Source organism: Mirounga leonina, unplaced genomic scaffold (assembly GCF_011800145.1).
Source record: "Mirounga leonina isolate KUSES-001 unplaced genomic scaffold, KU_Mleo_1.0 Mir_178, whole genome shotgun sequence".
Lineage (NCBI taxonomy): Eukaryota > Metazoa > Chordata > Mammalia > Carnivora > Phocidae > Mirounga > Mirounga leonina.
Genome location: NW_023270464.1, coordinates 9,564,198 through 9,584,285, shown reverse-complemented (window position 1 = coordinate 9,584,285; position 20,088 = coordinate 9,564,198). Strand labels below are relative to the sequence as shown.

Below are 20,088 nucleotides of genomic sequence, written 5' to 3'. Positions count from 1 at the left end.
GGTTAAAAGGCATTTATCAAATTAGAGGGTGCGGATTTAATGAACTGGGAGTAAAATAAGGTCTGAGAAAAATTCCCCGTAAGGTTGTACATCCGTGGGCACGGGGGTTGGAACATCAGAGTTTAAGCTAACCTGACAACCTAAGTTCAGGTTGCTAAGGAGAGTGATGACCCAGGCTGCCAGACACTCTGGCCCCTGCAGTTGTCTTGGCCTCTTGCTTTGAGCAGTTCCTAGTCCTTCCTCCCTTGTTCAAGACCATTGGTTTCACGGGCAGGATAGGCATCCGTCTGGTCGTTAATGACTCTTGCTCACAGCTCTGGTGGCCTCTTTCCCTCAGCGACCGCTGGCCCTGTCGGTGGTGAGCCAGATGAAGGACCCGACCTTTGCAACATTCATGTACCAGCTACCCTGCGGGAAGCAGACCACCTTCTTCTCCTCCCAAGGCCAGGAGTACATGGTGGTGTTCTGGGATGGGAAAGAGGAGTCCAGGTAATGTCCCAAGGTTGGCTGTGCCCTGCTAGTATCGGGGGGCGGACTGTGGAATTGGGGAGCAGGCAGGGATGACCATGGTGAGAAATGTCTAGTGGACAGTGGGTTAAAAGCCTGATGGAGTTCGCTCCAGAGAGAAAACTTGAGTCCACACAAATAGATAGGCATGTAGGCATTTGTGGTTAAGAGAAGCAAAGAGAAGGTGGGGTCTGCCAGGGTGCATGGTGTCAACAGAGGGCTTTGCTTTTTGTACTTGTTTTTTTCCTTCTTCATCCCCATTCCCTATTTCACCCATCCCCCCCACCCCCCTCCCCTCTGGCAACCACCAGTTTGTTCTCTGTGTTTATGAGTCTGTTTCTGTTTTATTTTTTCTTTTGTTTTTTAGATTCCACATGTAATTGAAATCATATGGTGTTTGTCTTTCTCTGACTTATTTCACTTAGCATAACACCTCCACGTCCATCCATGTTGTCGCAAAGGCCAAGATGTCATTCTTTTTTATGGCTGAGTAATATTCTACATGTGTGTGTACCACATCTTTATCCATATGGATGGACACTTAGGTTGCTTCCATATTTGGCTACTGTAAATAAAGTTGCAATAAGCATAGGGGGATGCATATATCTTTTCTTTTTTTTTTTTTTTTTAATTTATTTGAGAGAGAGAGAGCACGCACGAATGGGGGGTGGGGGGCAGAGGGAGAAGCAGACTCCCGGCTGAGCAGGGAGCCCGATGCCGGGCTCAATCCCGGGACCCCCGGATCATGACCTGAGCCGAAGGCAGACGCTTAACTGACTGAGCTACCCAGGTGCCCTGCGATGCATATATCTTTTCAAATTAGTGTTTTCATTTTCTCCAGGTAAATACCCAAAAGTGGAATTACTGGATCATATGCTATTTCTATTTTTACTTTTTTGAAGAACCTCCGTACTGATTTCCAGAGTGGCAGTGCCAGTTTACACTCCCACCCAGAGTGCACGAGGGTTCCCTTCTCTCCACAGCCCCTCCAACGCTTGTTGGTTCTTGTCTTTTTGATACTAGTCCTTCTGACAGGTGTGAGGTGATATCCCATCGTGGGTTTGATTTGCTTTCCCCTGATGATCAGTGATGTTGAGCATCTTTTTAAGTGTCTGTTGGACATCTGGATGTCTTCTTTGAAAAAAATGTCTTTTGAAGTCCTCTGCTCATTTTTTAATCCGATTGTTTTCTTGGTGCTGAGTTGTATAAGCTCTTTATATATTTTGGATGTTAACCCCATATCAGATTTATCATTTGCAAATATCTCCCATTCAGTAGGTCGCCTTTTCGTTTTGCTGATGGTCTCTTTTGCTGTGCAAAAGCTTTTTAGTTCGATGTAGTCCCAGTTGTTTCATTCTGCTTTTGTTGCCCTTGCCTCAGGAGACAGACCAAAAAATACTGCTAAGCTTGATGCCCAAGAGTTTACTGCCTCTGTTTTCTTTTAGAAGTTTTATGGTTTCAGGTCTCACCTTTAGGTCTTTGAGTTTATTTTGTGTATGGTGTAAGAAAGTGGTCCAGTTTCATTCTTTTGCATGTGGCTGTCCAGTTTTCCCAATACCACTGATTGAAGAAACTGTCTTTCCGCTCATTGTGTATTCTTGCTTCCTTTGTCATAGATGAATTGACCACATAAGTTTGGGGTTATTTCTGGGCTCTCTATTCTGGTTCTGTTGATCTATGTGTCTGTTTTTGTGCCCATACCCTCCTGTTTTGATTACTGTGGCCTTGTGTATAGTTAAAAATCAGGGACCGTGGTACTTCCAGCTTTAGTCTTCTGTCTCAAGATTTCTTTGGCTTTTCGCAGTCTTTTGTGGCTCCATACAAATTTTAAGATTATTTGTTCTAGTTCTGTGAAAAATGTTGATGCTCTTTGATAGGGATTGTATTGAATCTGTAGACTGCTTTGGGCAGTGTGGACACTGGAACAATATTGATTCAACTAGTCCATATACATGTGTCCATTTATTTGTGTCCTCTTCAGTTTGCTTTATCAATGTCTTAAGTTTTCAGAGTACAGGCCTTTCACCTTCTGGTTTAATTGTATTCCTAGATATTTTATTCTTTTTGGTGCAACTGTAAATGCAATTGTTTTCTTAATTTTTCTTTCTGCTAGTGTGTAGAAACACGACAGGTTCCTGTACATGAATTTTGTACCCTGCAACTTTTCCGAAGTCATTTATTAGTTGTAATAATTCTCCCATCCTGGAAGGACTCTGTTTTAAGATGGGTGCTATTTGCAGCTTGATGGCAGAAGAAGTAAATGATGCCGGGGGTCAGGGAGAGAGGACGGCGACTGGGGTGGAGTTGCTGAGTAGTGAGAGGGGTGGGGGACCCAGAGCCAAGCAGGATTAGGGCCCTTACCTGAGAATTTGTGGGCCTTCCCTTCTAGTCGCATCTTTTTCTCAGGGAAGTGGCAGGAAGGACAAAAGCATGGGGAGAGGTTTTGAATATTCGAGAAGATGACGTGTGACATGAGCACTAGCGCATGAGACCAGGGTGGTTGCAGGACAGCACTGAGGCCCGCTGGAGGTTGGAGGTCAGGTGTTGGAAATGAGGCTCATCCACAGGGTTATGTGTCCCCAGCATGGTTTGCTGCCCGCAGATTGCAAGATAGGCAACAGTTGGTTTTAAGCAGAGTTGGGTTTTTGGCAGGAGGGAGAGAAGGGTATGGGTGGTGGAGGTATTTTCAAGAGGGTCATGACAGAGATGGATCATGGAACCTAAGTGGGGCCATAAAGTGGATAAGGAACAATGGAAAGTACCAGAGAATCCTAGATCTTAGCAGAGTGTAAACAAAACCAAAAACCCTGTGTTGAGTTATGATAGTAGGTGGAATGTTCTGGAAAACTCAGAGGTAGAGGTCAGAAAATAGGTCCTTGACACTGAGTAGGTGGGAGGGGTGCAGATATTAGTAAAGCCGGGATCCGATGTGCAACTTAGGGAGAGGGTGGCTGGGGTAAAGTGGGAATAAGATCACTGGGAAACGAACAGGAAGTCACAGAACCAAGATGCCAGGGTATTGGAAAGATAGACTTTGCAATCTCCAAAAACCCATCTGGTGAGATCCTTCAGTCCTGGTCAGAGTATGAGGTCTCTCCCCTAGTGGGACATCTTCAGAGTCACGAGAGTCACGGGGACTGAGTGTTCTGACATAAGACATGGTCTAAGAAACCATGTCCTAAAGAAATATGTATATTTGTGCATGTGTATATTTATTTACTTTTACTAATATTTATATATGTAAATATACATGTTTTCAGTAATTACATTGCCGGGCATTGCACATTGTGATATTTGGCATGCAAAGTATGAAAGATAGGTTAAATTAAAAAAAACCTGTACTCCTGAATTTAAATTTTTGGATTCATGATAGATTTTATCTTTAAGAAAAATAAACTCGTGTTTCCTAGTCCTGCCCGTTGAAAAGTCCTAACAATAATGACCGCCTACAAGTGATGACCCCCGGGACCCAGGTGGTGGTCTCTAAGTGCCAGAGGGAACCAGGGCTTATTTGAGAAGTGGATGACTCCAGGTCTGGGACAGGAAGATGGCCAGAATATCTGACACACCAGAATCAAGGATGCCATCAGATACTCGTGAGGGTAGATTAAAGGGTTTTAGGAGTCAACCCAGAGAGGTTCCTACTGGCCAAGGATAAGGCAGTCGGCCATTAGTAAGAAGAATTGCAGTGGGTTGAGACACATCAAATTTTTAAAATTCATGCGTTTCTAATGCTACTTAATAAAAACAAACAAACTGGGGCGCCTGGATGGCTCAGTTAAGTGTCCAACTCTTGATTTTGGCTCAGGTCATGATCTCGGGGTCTTGAGATCAAGCCCTGCGTCGGACTTCACGTTCAGCAGGGAGTCTGCCTGAGACTGTCTCTCTCCATCTCCCTCTGCGCCTCCCCCTGCTCATGCTTTCTAAATAAATAAATAAATAAAATCTTAAAAACAAAAACCCCTCATTGATCACCATTGAAGGCTCCTAGAGAACCAACCCATTATTTTAAAAACTAGTATATACAGAAAGAATCAAGGTTTTATTCTGCCTTTCCTATGTGAACTCTACCCCAAGGTCGCAAAAGAGAGAAAAGGAGGAAGTTTCTCTTTTTAGAATAAATGAAGCTAATAAATGAAGAGGGAATGCCAGAAATAGAATGTCAGCCTTTTGCAATCTCTACTGAAATAGTGGATATAAGGCAGTGATCATTCATGGTCACAAAAGGAGTGAGAATGGGACATTCCCAGTAGAAATCCACACCCCCAATCCCCCAATGAGGAAATGTTCTTACCTTAAAAAAAAAAGCAAACAGAATCTGATCAAGACTCGAGATTGGGAGCAGGGGGATGAGGCAAATGGCACCCCAGGTATGTGGGGACCACACAGGACACCCCCAGAATCCTCAGCATATAACCTACCAGAGAAAAAAGAGAAAGGGGAAGGGGAGAAGCCAGTCAAGAGACTGAGAGACATAAAGACCCGTGGAAGTGTGGGCAAAAGATGTGTGTGACCTGGGTAAATAACTTCAGTCTCCGCCTCAGACGGGGGGGACACGGGATGCCCAGGGGGGGCGGGGGGGGGGGGGGGGGGGGACAGAAATGCTAAGGGAAGGCCAGTTCCAGGGAGCAAACAGCGGCCCTCATAAACGACAGCTTGTTAGTTCTCAGAGCACTTGTGTTGGGGGATGTGTTTCGAGGACCCCAGCCTACTCTGAAATGAACCCATCTATCTTTGGCCTTGACCTTGTTTACTCAGATATTGAGGGGCTCCCCTATTCCTGGGGTGAGGCACGTATGGCAGTGGGAGGGGTGAGAGGCTTTGGTGGAGGTGTGGCCACTGTGCCCCTTCTTCACACTGGGGGGCAACTTCTTGGACCCTCCAACGTCACAGACAGAAGAGAGCCTTTCTTCCCATTGGGAATGTCCTCTCGTTGCCCGAGGCAGAATCCACCTGTGCCCAGTGCCGTGAACGGTCCTCGATTCTCTCAGAATGTGGCCAAATTCAACCCTGGGTTCGAGGGGGTGGACGAGGCAGCTGATGTCCTCCTCCAAGGCTGCTCAGGCCAAGCCAAGAGAAGGGAGGCAGCCCCTGGCCACCGTGCACTGACCACACGATTGTCGCCGACTCTAGGAACTACACGGTGGTGAACACGGAGAAGGGCCTTATGGAAGTGCAGCGGATGAGCTGTGCGGGAATGAAGCTAAGCTGCCAGCTCAAGGTCCAGAACTCTCTGTGGACAGCCACCGAGGTAACTGCCTCCATGCAGGGCTCTCATCGAGGTGGGCAACACAGGGCGCAGTCCGCGGGGGCGCCAGATTTAGCAAATAGGAACACACCATGCCCAGGTACATGTGATTACCAGATAACCCCAGCCCGCACGTGTGAGACCCCCAGAGCAGTGCCAGTAGCCCTGTGAAGTAGCAGAAGCATGTCCCCAGGGGCAACAACCTGCCTCGTCCCTGGCGGGTGATCGGGACTCAGTCGGGAGAAGTCTCAGGTGCAGGATCCCAGCAGGAGCACCCCAGTAGGCTGGTAAAGCCACTGGGTTTCTCATAACACTGCCGGGTCTACCCGGCGAATCCACTCAGCTCTGAAGGCATTTTGCCTTCACGTCAAGGAAGTCAGCGGAAGGCCCAAGGAGCTGTCTTCTGAGAAATCCAGAGAGGCTGCCCCAATGGATGCTCTAAAGCTACGGAGCTGTGGGGGGGCGGGGCAGGGGCAGGAGATGGTACCGCCCGCCCAGACACACAGTGGAGAGCAGACAGACATGTCTGTAAGCATGCTCATCCCTGTGTAACCCCCAGTAGTGAAAACTTGGAAACAGTCTGAGCTCCGACAGCAGATTAGGTTGTGGGCACCCCTGGGCGATGGGCAGCACGGAGGCGCTCAAACACGGTTCCCTCACGGGCTCACACACGGTTCCCTCCACCCGCCGTGCATCGTTAGGAGAAAAGTGAGGAAACAGCACAGTCAGGTGGTCCCACTTTGCCAGGAACGCGGAGACACACACACAAACACCCTGGGGAAATGGAGTCTGGGCCCCAAATCCCCAGGTGAAAATTACCCTCTCTAAGTAATGGGGTAGGGGCGATTTTATGTTTCTTCTTTAAATTCTTCTGTCATTTTCAACATCTCTACAAAGCATAGGAATATGCAAACGACGAACCAGAAAGCCCCAACGCATGTTGGTTCCTAAGGCACAAAGGGATTCCCAAGGCAGAAGGGACCCTGGGAGAAAATGGCAGGCATGTTCCAACCTGGGTCTCATGTTGGCTCGTCTTCCTCTGCAGGACCAGAAGATCTACATCTATAACCTCAAGGGCATGTGCCCCTTAAACACACCCCAACGGGCTTTGGACACCCCGGCGGTCGTCACCTGCTTGTTGGCAGTGCCTATTATTAAAAAGGTGAGGTCAGGGGGGAGGTGGGTGCCCAGATGTCTGACTCTCCCTTCCTCTTCTGTTGGGGGAGGCCCCCACCCTCGGCTTGGGGGAGGGAGGGGGTACGAGGAATGGGAGCAAAGCCAGGCCCTCTTGGACCGCCAAGCCCGGGTCAGGTCACAGTCAGCCTTAGGGGGACAGGTCATCATTAGAGCCTTTTCAGGAACCTTTTTTTTTTTTTTTTTAAAGATTTTATTTTTTTATTTGAGACAGAGAGAATGAGAGAGACAGAGAGCACATGAGAGGGGACAGGGTCAGAAGACGAAGCAGACTCCCTGCCGAGCAGGGAGCCCGATGCGGGACTCGATCCCGGGACTCCAGGATCATGACCTGAGCCGAAGGCAGTCGCTTAACCAACTGAGCCACCCAGGCGCCCGAGGAACCTTTTTTTAGGAAAAAAAAAAAAAAGTCTGAAATCAACCCTGGAGTCATTTAGGACCATGCCCCGCGGGCGAGGCTGGGCAGCTCGGGACCTGGTCCACCCCAGAGGCCGGGAGAACATGACACAAAGCGTTATTTAAGGCCACTGCTGGCCAGAGCCCCTGAGCCAGGGCACCACCACCCGCACGACCAGAGGGAATAAAGCCGGCTCTGTGCGGAGCCTCCCTGTCAGGGTGCTGCCCCGTGGCCGCGACAGCAGGCCCCTGCATTCTTGCATGCGCACGTTCACACCCAGCCGGGCCGTGGGGCTCACCGCCCTGACTGGGGCCCAGAGCCGGGGTTCAGATAGAGACGCTGCCTCTGTTTGCTTTGGCTGCTTTCTTTCCTAAAATTCTGAGGATGGATTTTGATAAATGTTCTTAGGGCTTCTTGACCTTGCTGTTGAGCTAGAAGCTGGTTCGCTCGTGACCTTGGACAGCCTGGCCTCCCCAGTTCCCAAGCAGCTCCAGGTCCCAGGAAGGTGGCTTTCTGCTTCTCACGAGGCCTGGGTCCCCGCTCTGGCAGGGCTTCGGCTTTGTTCTCCTGAACTCCTCCTGCCCCACCTCAGCCCTCGCCAGGCAACCGGGCTTCGAAGCTGCCCTCTATTCCTGGCTCTGCAGAGATGCTCCAGGGAGCATTGTGCGGGTGGTGGTGCCCTGGCTGAGGGGCTCTGGCCAGCAGTGACCTTAAATAACGCTTGGCGTCATGTCCTCCCGGGCCTGGGGTGGGCCCAGCACCCAGCACCGTCCCTGCAACTTTGGCTATAGAAGATGGCATGCTTCACTGCGGGGGCGGAGGGCGACCCCAGGACCCTTGCGCTGCCAGCTAGGCATTTCAGAGTAGGTGTGGTAAGCGGGGGGTGTAGGCACAGGGTCCAAGAAGCGCCTCCATGAGAGGGTTAAGCTGGAAGCGATTTCTTCAAGCATAGGCTCAGCAGGCACGCATCGTCTGCTGGTGCAGAACGCCGGGTGGAGTCGCAGAGATGGACGAGACTCAGCCCTTCCGTGCGGCAGGCCCGCACCTTGCTGTCACGGAGCCCCTGTCTGGTGGGGGCGGCAGGCAGCGCTGGCAAGCACAGCTGCCCGCCACCCACTACTGCTGTCACGTCAGTAACAAGCAGAGCTCCCGGGAAGGAGGGAACCACGTCCTGCCTCTGAAGGAGGCCGGTGTGACCCGAGGGAGAAGGCGGCCGCCTCCCAATCACACTGCAAGAAGCCAGCCTGAGCAGGGCCCCTCCCCTAGGTGCCGTGGGTCACGCTCTTCCCCGGCACACTGCTCTCCTGCTCACAGCAGGAAGGGTGGGTGGGTGGCTCTTCTGGGACTAAGTTGCACCTGCTTTGGGTCCTGCTGGCGGCCCCCGCCTCTTTGGGAACATTGCTCCTCTGGGTGAGATGGTGTCGGTGCGGACATGAGTCTTGTGCCCACTCTGCTTCTCTCCTGGCCTGCGTGAGCCTCACAGGCCGTCCTGTCTTTCTCCCCGCAGAATTCCTACCTGGTGCTGGCAGGCCTGGATGACGGGCTTGTGGCGGTGTTTTCCGTGGTGCGGGGTGCCCCGGACCACAGCTGCTCCTACCTGTGCTCACACACGGCCAACAGGTCCAAGTTCAACATCCCAGATGAAGACACGCGGCAGAACCCCTACCCCGTGAAGGCCATGGAGGTGGTCAACAGCGGGTCCGAGGTCTGGTACAGCAACGGGCCGGGCCTGCTGGTCATCGACTGTGCAGCCCTGGAGATCAGCAGGAGGCTGGAGCCCTACTCGGCCCCTTCGGTGGTCACCTCGGTCGTGGGCAGCTCTGAGTGCCGAGGGGAGGAAGTCGTCTGGTGCCTGGACGACAGGGCCAACTCCTTGGTGATGTACCACGCAGCCACCTACCAGCTGTGCGCCCGGTACTTCTGCGGGGACCCCAGCCCGCTCAGAGACATGTTTCCTGTGCACCCACTGGGCCCGGAGTCCCTGGGCAGCCACGCAGCTGGCTCCGAAGAGCCCGAGGGGGACTCCATCGCGGACGTGAGCATCATGTACAGCGAGGAGCTGGGCACGCAGATCCTGACCCACCAGGACTCGCTGACCGACTACTGTTCCATGTCCTCCTACTCCCCCTCCTCTCCCCACCAGGCCCCCGCGGCCTCCTCCAGCCTGCCCTGCTCCCCAGCAAGCTCTTCCAGCGTGCCCTTCTCCACCGACTGCGAGGACTCCGACCGGCTGCATGAGCCCGCCGCGGGCTCCGACAGGTCTGAGCACGACCTGACCCCCATGGACGGGGAGGCTTTCAGCCAGCATCTGCAGGCCGTGAGGATCCTAGCCGTGAAAGACGTCATCTGGGTCCCCAGGTACGGTTCCCGCGAGCGGGGCTCGCTCCTGTGCTGGAGCCCGGAGGGATCGCTTCGGCAAACCCGAGAAGGGCCGGCGTGAGCGCGCTCACCTGCTTCCCTCCCTCCTACCCCCCCCACCCCCCCGCCCGGGACCACAAGGCGGAGTCCCCCCACCCCCACCCCCACCCCTGGGCAGCTGTGATTCAGTTTCCCCCTGGGAAAGGCCTTTGCGGGGGGCGCCGGCTTCGGAGGCCTCCCAGTAACTCAATCCACTCTCGCAGAGTCGGCAGGCTGGTTGCCTTGCCTCAGTGCCCGCCAGCTCCATGTGCCCTGGGGAGCAGGGCCCTGGACAAACGCTTCCCCTTCTCGGTTTTCGCAGGCGCGGGGGCGACGTTATTGTCATTGGCCTGGAGAAGGAGGCCGGCAGCCAGCGGGGCCGCGTCATCGCCGTCTTAAAAGCCCGGGAGCTGACTCCGCATGGGTAAGCCTGGGGGCGCCTCCTTTAGGCCCCGAGCTGTGGTTTGGGGAATCGAGGCCCCTCCGCCAGGCCACCCGCGCCCCGCCCCCAGCACAGTGGCTTCTCGCGCTTCTGTCCTCCACAGATAAATGCCACAGTGGCCATAAGGCAGAGAAGGAACAAGATGGGGTCCTCCAGGCAGCTCCTCGGGGCTCAGCAAATACCAGCGGAACTGGGCATCAGCCACGGGTCATGGCAGGCTGTTTCTGGGGTTCCCAGTGCACCTGTGGACCGAGTGTCCTGCCTGGGGTATATGTCTCCAGGGCCGGAGTCCAGCTGCAATTGAAACGGGGAGCCGGGTGATTCACTGTCCTTCCCACTGAGCAGGAGGGCCCTTCCTGGGGTGCTCCACCTGCCCAGATAGCCCCTAGGGGAGCCACAGACCTAGCATGTACCACCACTCCCCATGCCCAAGCCCAGGCTCCGCCATGGCTCCATACCCACCTGTTGGGGGGTCCTCCCAGGAGGCAGGCCAGACTCCACTGTGCGGGTCATTCTGGGGCAAGGCAGCCTATCCGGATAAGGGGTGCATGGCTGTGGGCATGAGAGGCTGGTGTTCCCAGTGTCCCCTGGCAGCCAGCAGGATCCACGCCTCACTTGGTCTACTGAGCCCCATCCTGCAAATCTCCTTTATGGAGAAATCCCATTCGGCCTGTTTGCCCCAGAGTAGGACGACGGTGAAAGGGGAAACACCTATGGCAGGTCCCCTCCCTTGCCCGAAAGCACCGAGTGTTCTCCAAGAGTCACCGGATCCCTGGACCCCTGCTCTACCAGTGATTCCAGAAACACAATCTGGGTTTTTTGTTTCTGTTTTTTGCTGAGCCCCGGCTGGGTTTGTGGGCTGAAGTAGTTACCAGATCACAGGTTGGGGGCGGAGGGGGGACGTTCTGGGGAAGAGGCGGGTCTGTAGAGCCCAGGCCTGTGGACCTCAGATCGCCCATCATTAGTGTCCCTGAATTTTTCACTGGTGGTGTTTTTCCTATTCAGCCCCCAAAAGCAGGTTTACCGGGAGCCAGGCACACTCTTCGTAGGGAGAAAGCAGCCCAGGCAGCCAGCTGACGGGAGGGCCGTAGCCCGATCCCACCAGCTTTTGGCCGTGCATCTGAGACATTATTCCCGCGGCAGATAGCTAGTGAGTGTCCGTAGCGTGCAAGGCCCCAAGGAGGCCAGAGGCCCTGCACGTCATACTGGTTTGCGTGCTGGCCCCGGGGCAAGGCGGGGAGTGCTGGGACATGGGCTGCCTGGTCCGACCAAGGCCCAGCAGGAAACGTGTGGTGTGTGCACAGATCAGCAAAACAATCCACAGGTTCAAAAAAAACAAATGCCTCCAGTTAGGGCACGTTGGAACGGGTTTCCATCGGACCTACTGCCCTGCATTTCCAAAGCACTGGGAACACGGCGTGGGAGGAAGAGCGGGGCCTGAGCTGACGGCAAGGGAGCTGAGTAGGTGCTTCAGATCCACTGGGGGCCGATGACAAGCAGCAGTCAGAGTTGATGGTGCTTTCTGGACACTTGGGGGTCGGGGTCCCGTGACGGAGGCTATCTGTTCTCGTAGCATCTGTGGCCTTCCATGGAATGAGTGCCTCACAGACGGTCCACACGCCCACGAAGGGATGCACTAGGCTCTCCTTCAGTTAGGAAGCCTCTGCCCACAGGCAGGACCCCCGGGGGAAGCAGGTGCATCAGAGCACATCCCTGTTGCCAGGCCAGGATGTCCAGATGCTCCCCCGCAAGCCAGGCTCCCAAGAAGGTGCAGACTGAGGGGCCTGGCCCCGACCAAGTGGGGACCCCCGCAGATTTTCTCAGACCCCCCCTCCCTCTCTCTGTAGGGTGCTTGTGGATGCAGCCGTGGTGGCAAAGGACACAGTCGTGTGCGGCTTTGAGAACGAAAACACGGAGTGGTGCCTAGCTGTCTGGAGGGGCTGGGGCACTAGGGAGTTTGACGTTTTCTACCAGTCCTACGAGGAGCTGGGCCGACTGGAGGCTTGCATGCGGAAGAGAAGGTGATTCCTGTGGAATGACAGTCGTGGAGACCCGGCTGCCCCGGGCCAATGGCTTGACCCCCCTGCCTGCAGCCTGCCGCCCCCCTGAGGACCCAGAAGATGGAGTGGGTTTGCCCATGAACCACTTGCTGCTAGAAGTGCTGAGAAGTTACCACCCTGGCCGTGGTCTGGGGGGCTCCCCGGTTCTCCAGAGCAGAGTTAGCTGCCTACCTCCATTCTCCCATTGCTGGTTTTACAACCCAAGAGAAGACGGTGGGGCCCAGTTGGGAGCAACTCCCCCTGCCTCCTCCACCCACTTCCAGGAGCAGGGGACGGGGATCCCACTCCACACTGGGTCACACAAAGCGGGGCTGGGTCTTCACGGCACAGTTCCCTCCCTAGGTCTGGGAGGCATTACACTAGAGGCTCTCAGCTGGGGAGCAGTTCGGGGCAGGGGAGGAGGGGGCCGTGACCTCTGCCCCTTCCCCGAGTGGCCTCCAGGCTCTCAGCACATTTCACAAGCCCCTGGGGGCTCCAGTGCCCCAGGGCCCTGCTTGGGCAAGCTGAGATCAGATGTCTCCCGCTCAGGAAAGACTCTGTGTGAGAAGCCCTCAGAAGGACCGTCGGGGAGGAGCGCTGCCCAGTCTGGGGGAATGAATGAGTTCCTTTAAGTGACCCAGCCGGAAAGCCAAGAGCTAACGCAGGGCTCAGAGCACCCACTCAGCCTCTACATTCTTCTCCCGCCGACAAAAGGCAGGGGAAACTCAATCATCAGGACTTAAGAAAGGGCCGTGTGTTTATAGCTTTGTAAAGTAAACTTGGACACAGCTGAAGCACAAGCCCTGTCTGTTTGCACATAATAATCTTGTTTATCACTTTAACAAATTAAGTAATAGCTCAGTGGTTAGGCCCCGGTTGTGAAATCACATCGTATGGGGCTTCTACCGAATTATGCATCAGCATTGACTACACACATGTACAGCAAAGTCTAAAGAGCAAAATTGTTAATGGGGGGTTTATGGGTCTGACAGCGACCGTTTTTATAAATTACGCACACACACGTGCACACGTACCACATGGTTCCCAAGAGGAATCACTTAAGGCTGCTGACCCCAGAACGGCGGTGTGAACATGAGGTCATACTCCAGTTCAAGTTGTTGACCTTTTCCTAAAATTAAGTTATAAAAATCAAACTTAAGATTGGCTGGGATATGCGGGCAAATGTGGTTCCTTTTATCTGAAAATAAACGGATTCTCTTGAGAATGATGTCACAGTCTGTGTCTGTAGAGTGAGTAGTTAGGGACAGGCTCTATCCGACCCAGGCCCACTCGCTGCCGGGGTGGAATGGGCAGCCCCCCCTTGCCCACAGCTACCCCCATGCAAGCAGCCCCCTAGCAGCTTCCGTGAGCAGAGACAGCTGCTCTGTCAGCCTCAGCCGCCCCACTTCCTTTCGCTGGCCTGGGCATCGAGTCCAACAGGGGCTCCGGGCCCGTGCCTCCTGCCCAAGTCACCGCCACGTCCTGCCCCGGTCCCTCAGCTGGGCCTTGGTGCTCACCGCTCTCCTTCCCTTCCCATCCCAGCACCCCATAGCTGCCCAGTTGCCCCCCAAATGCAAACCGGGTCCTGTCTTTCTCCTGCCCCCATCCCGCCCTCTACAACCTGAAGCCAGACTGCTAGGCTGATGCTCAGGGCCCCCACGATCCCGTCCTAACCCACATTTCTGACCTGGCCTCCTCCCAGCGTGAGGCCCAAGCTGCTGTGAGGAGCGGCCAGGCCTTTAGCCCACGGCCTCATGGAGCCGGCTTAGGGCAGCTCTTCACAAAAGTTAGAAACCATGCAGGAGGGGCGCCTGGGTGGCTCAGTTGGTTGAGCGACTGCCTTCGGCTCAGGTCATGATCCCGGAGTCCCGGGATCGAGTCCCGCATCGGGCTCCCTGCTCGGCGGGGAGTCTGCTTCTCCCTCTGACCCTCCTCCCTCTCATGCTCTCTGTCTCTCATTCTCTCTCTCACAAATAAATAAAATCTTAAAAAAAAAAAAAAAGAAAGAAACCATGCAGGAAATGGTTTCACTACATAAAAATTAGAAACTTAAATGGAAAAACTACCACAAAGTCAAAAGACAGTCAACTGGGAAAAAAATATTGGTGACAAATTAGAGAAAAAACAGCTAATTTATCTTATATACAGAGAGTTCGTGCCTATCGATAAGAAAGAGAAAACACAAAAGGAAAACAGGTAGAGGACATAAATAGCACTCAACCTCACCCAACAGTTAGGAAGTAGTCATGAGGACAGCAACAAAATGTCATTTACTATCCTCATGTTGGCACTCCTGCGGAGACCTGAAGGCACCACGTTGGAAGATCCACATGTGCAAAGGCCCTGTGGCGGGAGTGAGCTGCTGTGCTAGAAGGACAGATGAAGAGCTGGTGGGACTGGAGCGTTTGGAAGAAGGGGGAGCTCAGAGGCCCGCTAGGCATGGCTTTGGGCTTTGTAGGCATGGATCTCCATCAAAGCTACTGGTAGTTTTAAGCAGGGATGTTTGATGACCTAATTGTCTTTAAAAACCACTTCACTGAGTGCAAAGTGGGCTAAAGGGGAGTTAACCGACAGCTGGGCCACCCCTTAGAGTTAGCAGGCCCACTTAAGCATTTGATCCTGAACTTCCCATGGAAGGGCCCAATGCAGCAGAACAAGAATGTCATTGTGGCATCGCCTATAAGTGGCCCCAAACAGGAAACAACCTAAACCTCTAGCAGGAGGAAAGTCAAAAATGCCTGAACCTCCAACCCTGCCATACTCTGCAGCCGGTCAGAGAAGGGGGCGGTGCTAACGGTCCTGCTCCGACATGATCTCCGGGGTATAATAAATGCATTGTTTTCCTAAAAAGCAACTCACAGCGTGGTGTGTCTATTTGAGTGAAAAATGTTGTACAGCTCCGTGGGCACGCACAGGGGAAATATCCCAAAGGATGCCCAAGAGTCTGGTAGACCTTGGTTGCCTCTGGGAAGGAGAATTGAGGGCTGGCGTAGAGTGGAAGGTCCTTAGGTTTTGCTTTATACTTTCCTTGCTGCACTATTTGAATTATATATAAGCCTTTCCATGATGGTAAGCCAGGCTGGGAGGGGACTTCTCCCCTGGACCCTTGGGGACACACCTTGGCCTTGGTGTGCAGAGGCCATGGGAAGTGCCCATGGAGGGTATCAGACCCAGGGGCGGGGCCAATAATCTGTCACATCCGTCTGACCTCATGGCATGGCTCAAGCAGAAACCCCACCCCCACCCCTGGCTGTCTTTGGGATGTAGGCAGAGAATCCCAGGCTGAGGAAGACAGGTGGGAGGGACTGGGGACAGTTGACAAAGGCCAATGGACTCTGACCCTGGTCTGCCCTTGCCCTGGTATTGTGAACACGTGCAGCCCAGCTGCCAGGTCAACACCCCCCGCCCCCAGCAGATGAACACCCAGCCTCCTCCCACCTCCCGCCACCACCCTGCACCAGGGAAAGCAGCAGCTTTTCTTACGACCAGTCACTGGCTGGTCACCATCTTCCAGGGCCACCGATTACTTGGAGTCTCTGCAATGCCCCTACCTGGAGGTGCACTAGACCCCACCTCCCTGCACAGCCCCTCAGACAATGGGAATGGGTCCTGCTTTCTCTGCTGTTCCTCTTGCAGAAAGTATCTGCTGAACCTCCAAGGAGGCATGGGGACACAAAATCCCCCCACTAAGGCTACAGAAAAACAGCATCGTGAACCCCCTCTAGATGCCGGCAGACTGATGCCCCGGAAGAAGCCACAGCTTCTGGCTTGTCAGGGCCTGGGGCCTCAAACCCTCTGCCTCCCTGAGTGCCTAGTGATATTTCCCATCCTGGGCAGAATGGAGCAGCCTTGAAGGGAATAGGGGCGGGGAGGTGGGGGCAGTTAAGTAAAATAGCCCTTAGAGAACCACTGGCAGAAACTGCTCAGTAACAGGCCCTGCTTTTGTTGGTGCATCATTTCTCAGCCTCCCTTACAGGGAGGGGTGGGCCTGGGATGGAGCTCAGCCAGGGATGATGTGGAGATGGCTGAGGACAGCTTCAGGGAAGCACCATCAAAGGGCTGACTCAGTGGGAGCCCCTTCAGCCCTGCCCCTGCCTCCCCGGTCCTCAACAGAGCATGAAGGCAGGGCCTTCTAGGGATGCCAGGAAGACCTTGGAAGAGTGATGGAGAGGCAGCCCTCCATGCCAGCCCTGGATGCTGACCTCCAGTCTCCTCATTGCCTCATGGACCAGGAAATCACTTCCTTGTTTAAACCAGTATTTTCCAGCTCTCCACTACTAGCAGCCCAGTGCGATTCCTAAATGTTCGGGTGTATCTTCCACTAGCACAGCCCGAGCCCCTAGGCAAACAAGTGATGCTCTCAGGCTGTCCTTAACAAGCTCAGGCAGAGGGACCTACGCAATGATGAACTGGAACATTCTGTGGCCAGACCCACCCCAAGAGTGGACATGGTCTCTAGATCTTTTCCCTGGAACAACCACAATTACAAAGAGGTCAGGATTGCATACTAGTCACCCAAAGGCCAGCTTTGATGTCCTGCAAGTTTAAACCTTCAACTCTGAGCAAGCTACCCCACTTCTGTGGCCCTGATGTCTTCTTTGTGAAATGGCATGACAACTCTCACCCTGTCAGGATCAGGAGAGACAGTGTATGTGATAGACCCAGCCCAGCCCCCTCCCCAGGGCCAGGACGCCCTCCCTGCCCCCCAGTCATGACCACCCTCTCCTCTGTCATTACAATCTAGGAAGGCTCAGAAACACTTGGAAGAACTATGGCTATGAGTAAGAAGGGGGTTCATGTGAAACAAGGTGTAGGGGTTGGGTCAGTTTTATAGTGAGTACTCAGTTTTGTAACAGATGTAGCATTTTGTGTATGTTTTATCTGATTCTTAGGGTGTTTAAAGCACTGAAGGTAAACTAATATTTTAGACTTTGATTACAGCAGTCAGCAAGAGAAGAAGAAAGGAAAAAAGAAACTACAAAATAGGCAGAAGACAATTAATGAAATGGCAATAGTAAGTCCTTATCCAGAATTACCTTAAATATAAATAGATTAAATACTCTAATCAAAAGACAATGAATGACTGAATGGATAAAAAACAAGACCCAACTAGGTGCTGTCCACAAGAGACTTTACTTCCAACTTTAAGGACACACATAGGCTAAAAGTGAAGGGATGGAAAGTGATAGTCCATGCAAATGGAAACCCAAAGAGAGTAGAGGTAGCTAAACTTAGATAAAATAGGCTTTATTTCAAAAACTGTAACAAGAAACAAAGAAAGTCATTATATAATGATAAAGAGGTCAAATCATTAAAAGGGTATAACAATTATAAAAATATATGCACCCAATATCAGAGCACCAAAATAAATAAATATTAACATTTCTAAAAGGAGAAATAGATAACTATACACTAATAGTAGGGGATTTCAATACCCCATTTTCAACAATGGACAGATCACTCAGACAGAAAGTCATTAAAGAAACACTGGACTTGAACTACACTTTAGAGTAAATGAACCTAACAGACATATACAGAATATTTCATCCAACAGCAGCAGAATACACATTCTTCTCAAGTGCATACAGAACATTCTCCATGATAGAGCATATGTTAGGTCACAAAATAAGTCATAACAAATTTAAGAAGATTGAAATCATATCAGTATATTTTCTGACCACAGTGGTAAGAAACTAACATTAATATCAGGAAGAAAACTGGAAAAATCACAAATATGTGGAAATTAAGCAACACACACCTGAACAACCATTGGATCAAAAAAGAAATTGAAAGGGAAATCAAAGAATATCTTGAAACAAACAAAAATGGAAACACTATATACCAAAACTTATGGGATGCAGCAAAAGCAATTCTAAGGGGGAAGTTTACAGAGATTATGCCTACAATAAGAAGAGGGAAAAAATTTTAAATAAGCAATGTAACTTTACACCTCAAAGAACTAGAAAAAGAATAAACTAAAAAATAAAGTTAGCATAAAGAAGGAAATAACAAAGATCAGAACAGAAATAAAAGAAACCCAAGACTAGAAAAACAGTAGAATACATCAATGAAAATGAACTTGCTTTTTGAAAACAGAAAATTGGCAAGTGTTTAGCTAAACTAAGAAAAAACTACTCAAATACATAAAATTAGAAACAAAAGGGGTACAGATTACAACTGATACCACAGAAATACAAAGGATCATGAGAGCCTACAGTGAACAATTATACCACAACAAATAGGATAACCTTGATGAAATGGATAAATCCCTAGAAACATACAATCTACCAAGATTGAATCATAAAGAAATAGAAAATCTGAACAGATCAATAAAGGGTAGAGATTGAATCAGTAATCAAAAATCTCCCAACAAAGAAAAGTCATTCACTAGTGAGTTCTACCAAACATTTAAAGAAGAATTAATACCAATCCTTATCAAATTCTTCCAAAACATTCAGAAGAAGAGAGCACTTCGTAACTCATTTTATGAAGCCAGCATGACCCTTATGAAGCCAGACAAATACACTACAAGAAAATAACATTACAGATCAATATCTCTGGTGAACACAGCTGCAAAAATCCCCAACAAAACACAACAACCCTAATTTAAAAACACATTAAAGGGATCATACACCACAATTAAGTGGGATTTATCCCTGGGATACAAGGATGTTTCAACATATGCAATATCGATAGATCACATATAAGAGAATAAAGGACAACCATCATATGGTCATCTCAATAGAAGCATTTGACAAAATTGAGCATTCTTTCATGATAAAACGATATTCTCAGCAAATCTGATATATAAGGAATGTACCTCAACATAATAAAGATCATATATAATAAGTTAACATCATACTCAGTAGTGAAAAGCTAAAAACTTTTTCTCAAAGACCACAAATAAAGATCCCACTCTCACCACTTCTATTCAACAAAGTACTGGAAATCCTACCCAAAACAATTAGGCAAGAAAAATAAATAAAGAGATCCAAATAGAAAAGGAAGAAGTAAAATTGTCTTTACAGATAACATGATGTTATATATAGAAAACCCTAAAGACTCCACATATAAACAAAAACTGTTAAAGCTAACAAATTCAGTAAGATTTTAGGATACAGAATCAACATGCAAATATCAGTTGTGTTTCTATACACTGAAAATGAACTCCCCCAAGAAGGAATTAAGAAAACAATCTTATTTACAATAACATTAAAAAAATACTTTAGGAATAAATTTAAGCAAAGAGGTGAAATATCTGTACACTGAAAACTATAAACACAGGTGAAAGCAATTGAAGAAGACATGAATAAAAGGAAAGATATCCCATGTTCATAGATTGGAAGAATTAATATTGTAAATATTATATAAAGTGATCTATATAATCAATGCAACCCTCATCAAAATTCAAATGGCATTTTTCATAGAAATAGAAAAAAAAATCCTAAATTTTTGTGGAACCAGAAAAGATCCCAAATAACCAAAGCACTCTTGAGCAAGAAGAACAAAGCTGCAGTCATCTTCCCGATACCAAACTTCATGATATTACCAAGCTATAACAATTGAAACAGTATGGTACTGGCATAACAACAGACAGATGAACCAATGGGATACAATCAAAATCCTAGAAATAAACCCACCCATATATGGTCTACTAGTCTTCAAAAAAGGCACCAAGAATACACAAAGGGGAAAATATCATCCCTTCAATCAATAGTGTTGGGAAAATTGAATATCCACACACAAAGAATGAAATTGGACCTTTGTCTTACACAATACCCAAAAATCAATTCAACATGGATTTAGATTTAAATATTAGACCTGAAACAATGAAACTCCTAGAAGAAAACAAAAGGGAAAAGCT

General features: G+C 50.5%; 1 protein-coding gene across 6 annotated transcripts in view; it reads left to right on the top strand.

The window, feature by feature from the left end:
• LRRK1 (leucine rich repeat kinase 1) overlaps nucleotides 1-13,449 on the top strand; it is a 121,706-nt gene extending 108,257 nt beyond the window's left edge. For 5 of the 6 annotated variants that reach the window (XM_035024001.1, XM_035024003.1, XM_035024004.1 and 2 more), the window contains 6 exons: nucleotides 338-489; nucleotides 5,641-5,758; nucleotides 6,801-6,917; nucleotides 8,854-9,704; nucleotides 10,066-10,167; nucleotides 12,033-13,449. In XM_035024001.1, coding sequence (XP_034879892.1) covers nucleotides 338-489; nucleotides 5,641-5,758; nucleotides 6,801-6,917; nucleotides 8,854-9,704; nucleotides 10,066-10,167; nucleotides 12,033-12,210 — 1,518 coding nt within the window. In that variant the 3' untranslated portion in view covers nucleotides 12,211-13,449. Of the gene's footprint in view, nucleotides 1-337; nucleotides 490-5,640; nucleotides 5,759-6,800; nucleotides 6,918-7,163; nucleotides 7,199-8,853; nucleotides 9,705-10,065; nucleotides 10,168-12,032 lie in introns of those variants that run through there. The other variant, XM_035024006.1, reaches the window with a different exon arrangement.
• Nucleotides 13,450-20,088: the final 6,639 nt, after the last annotated feature.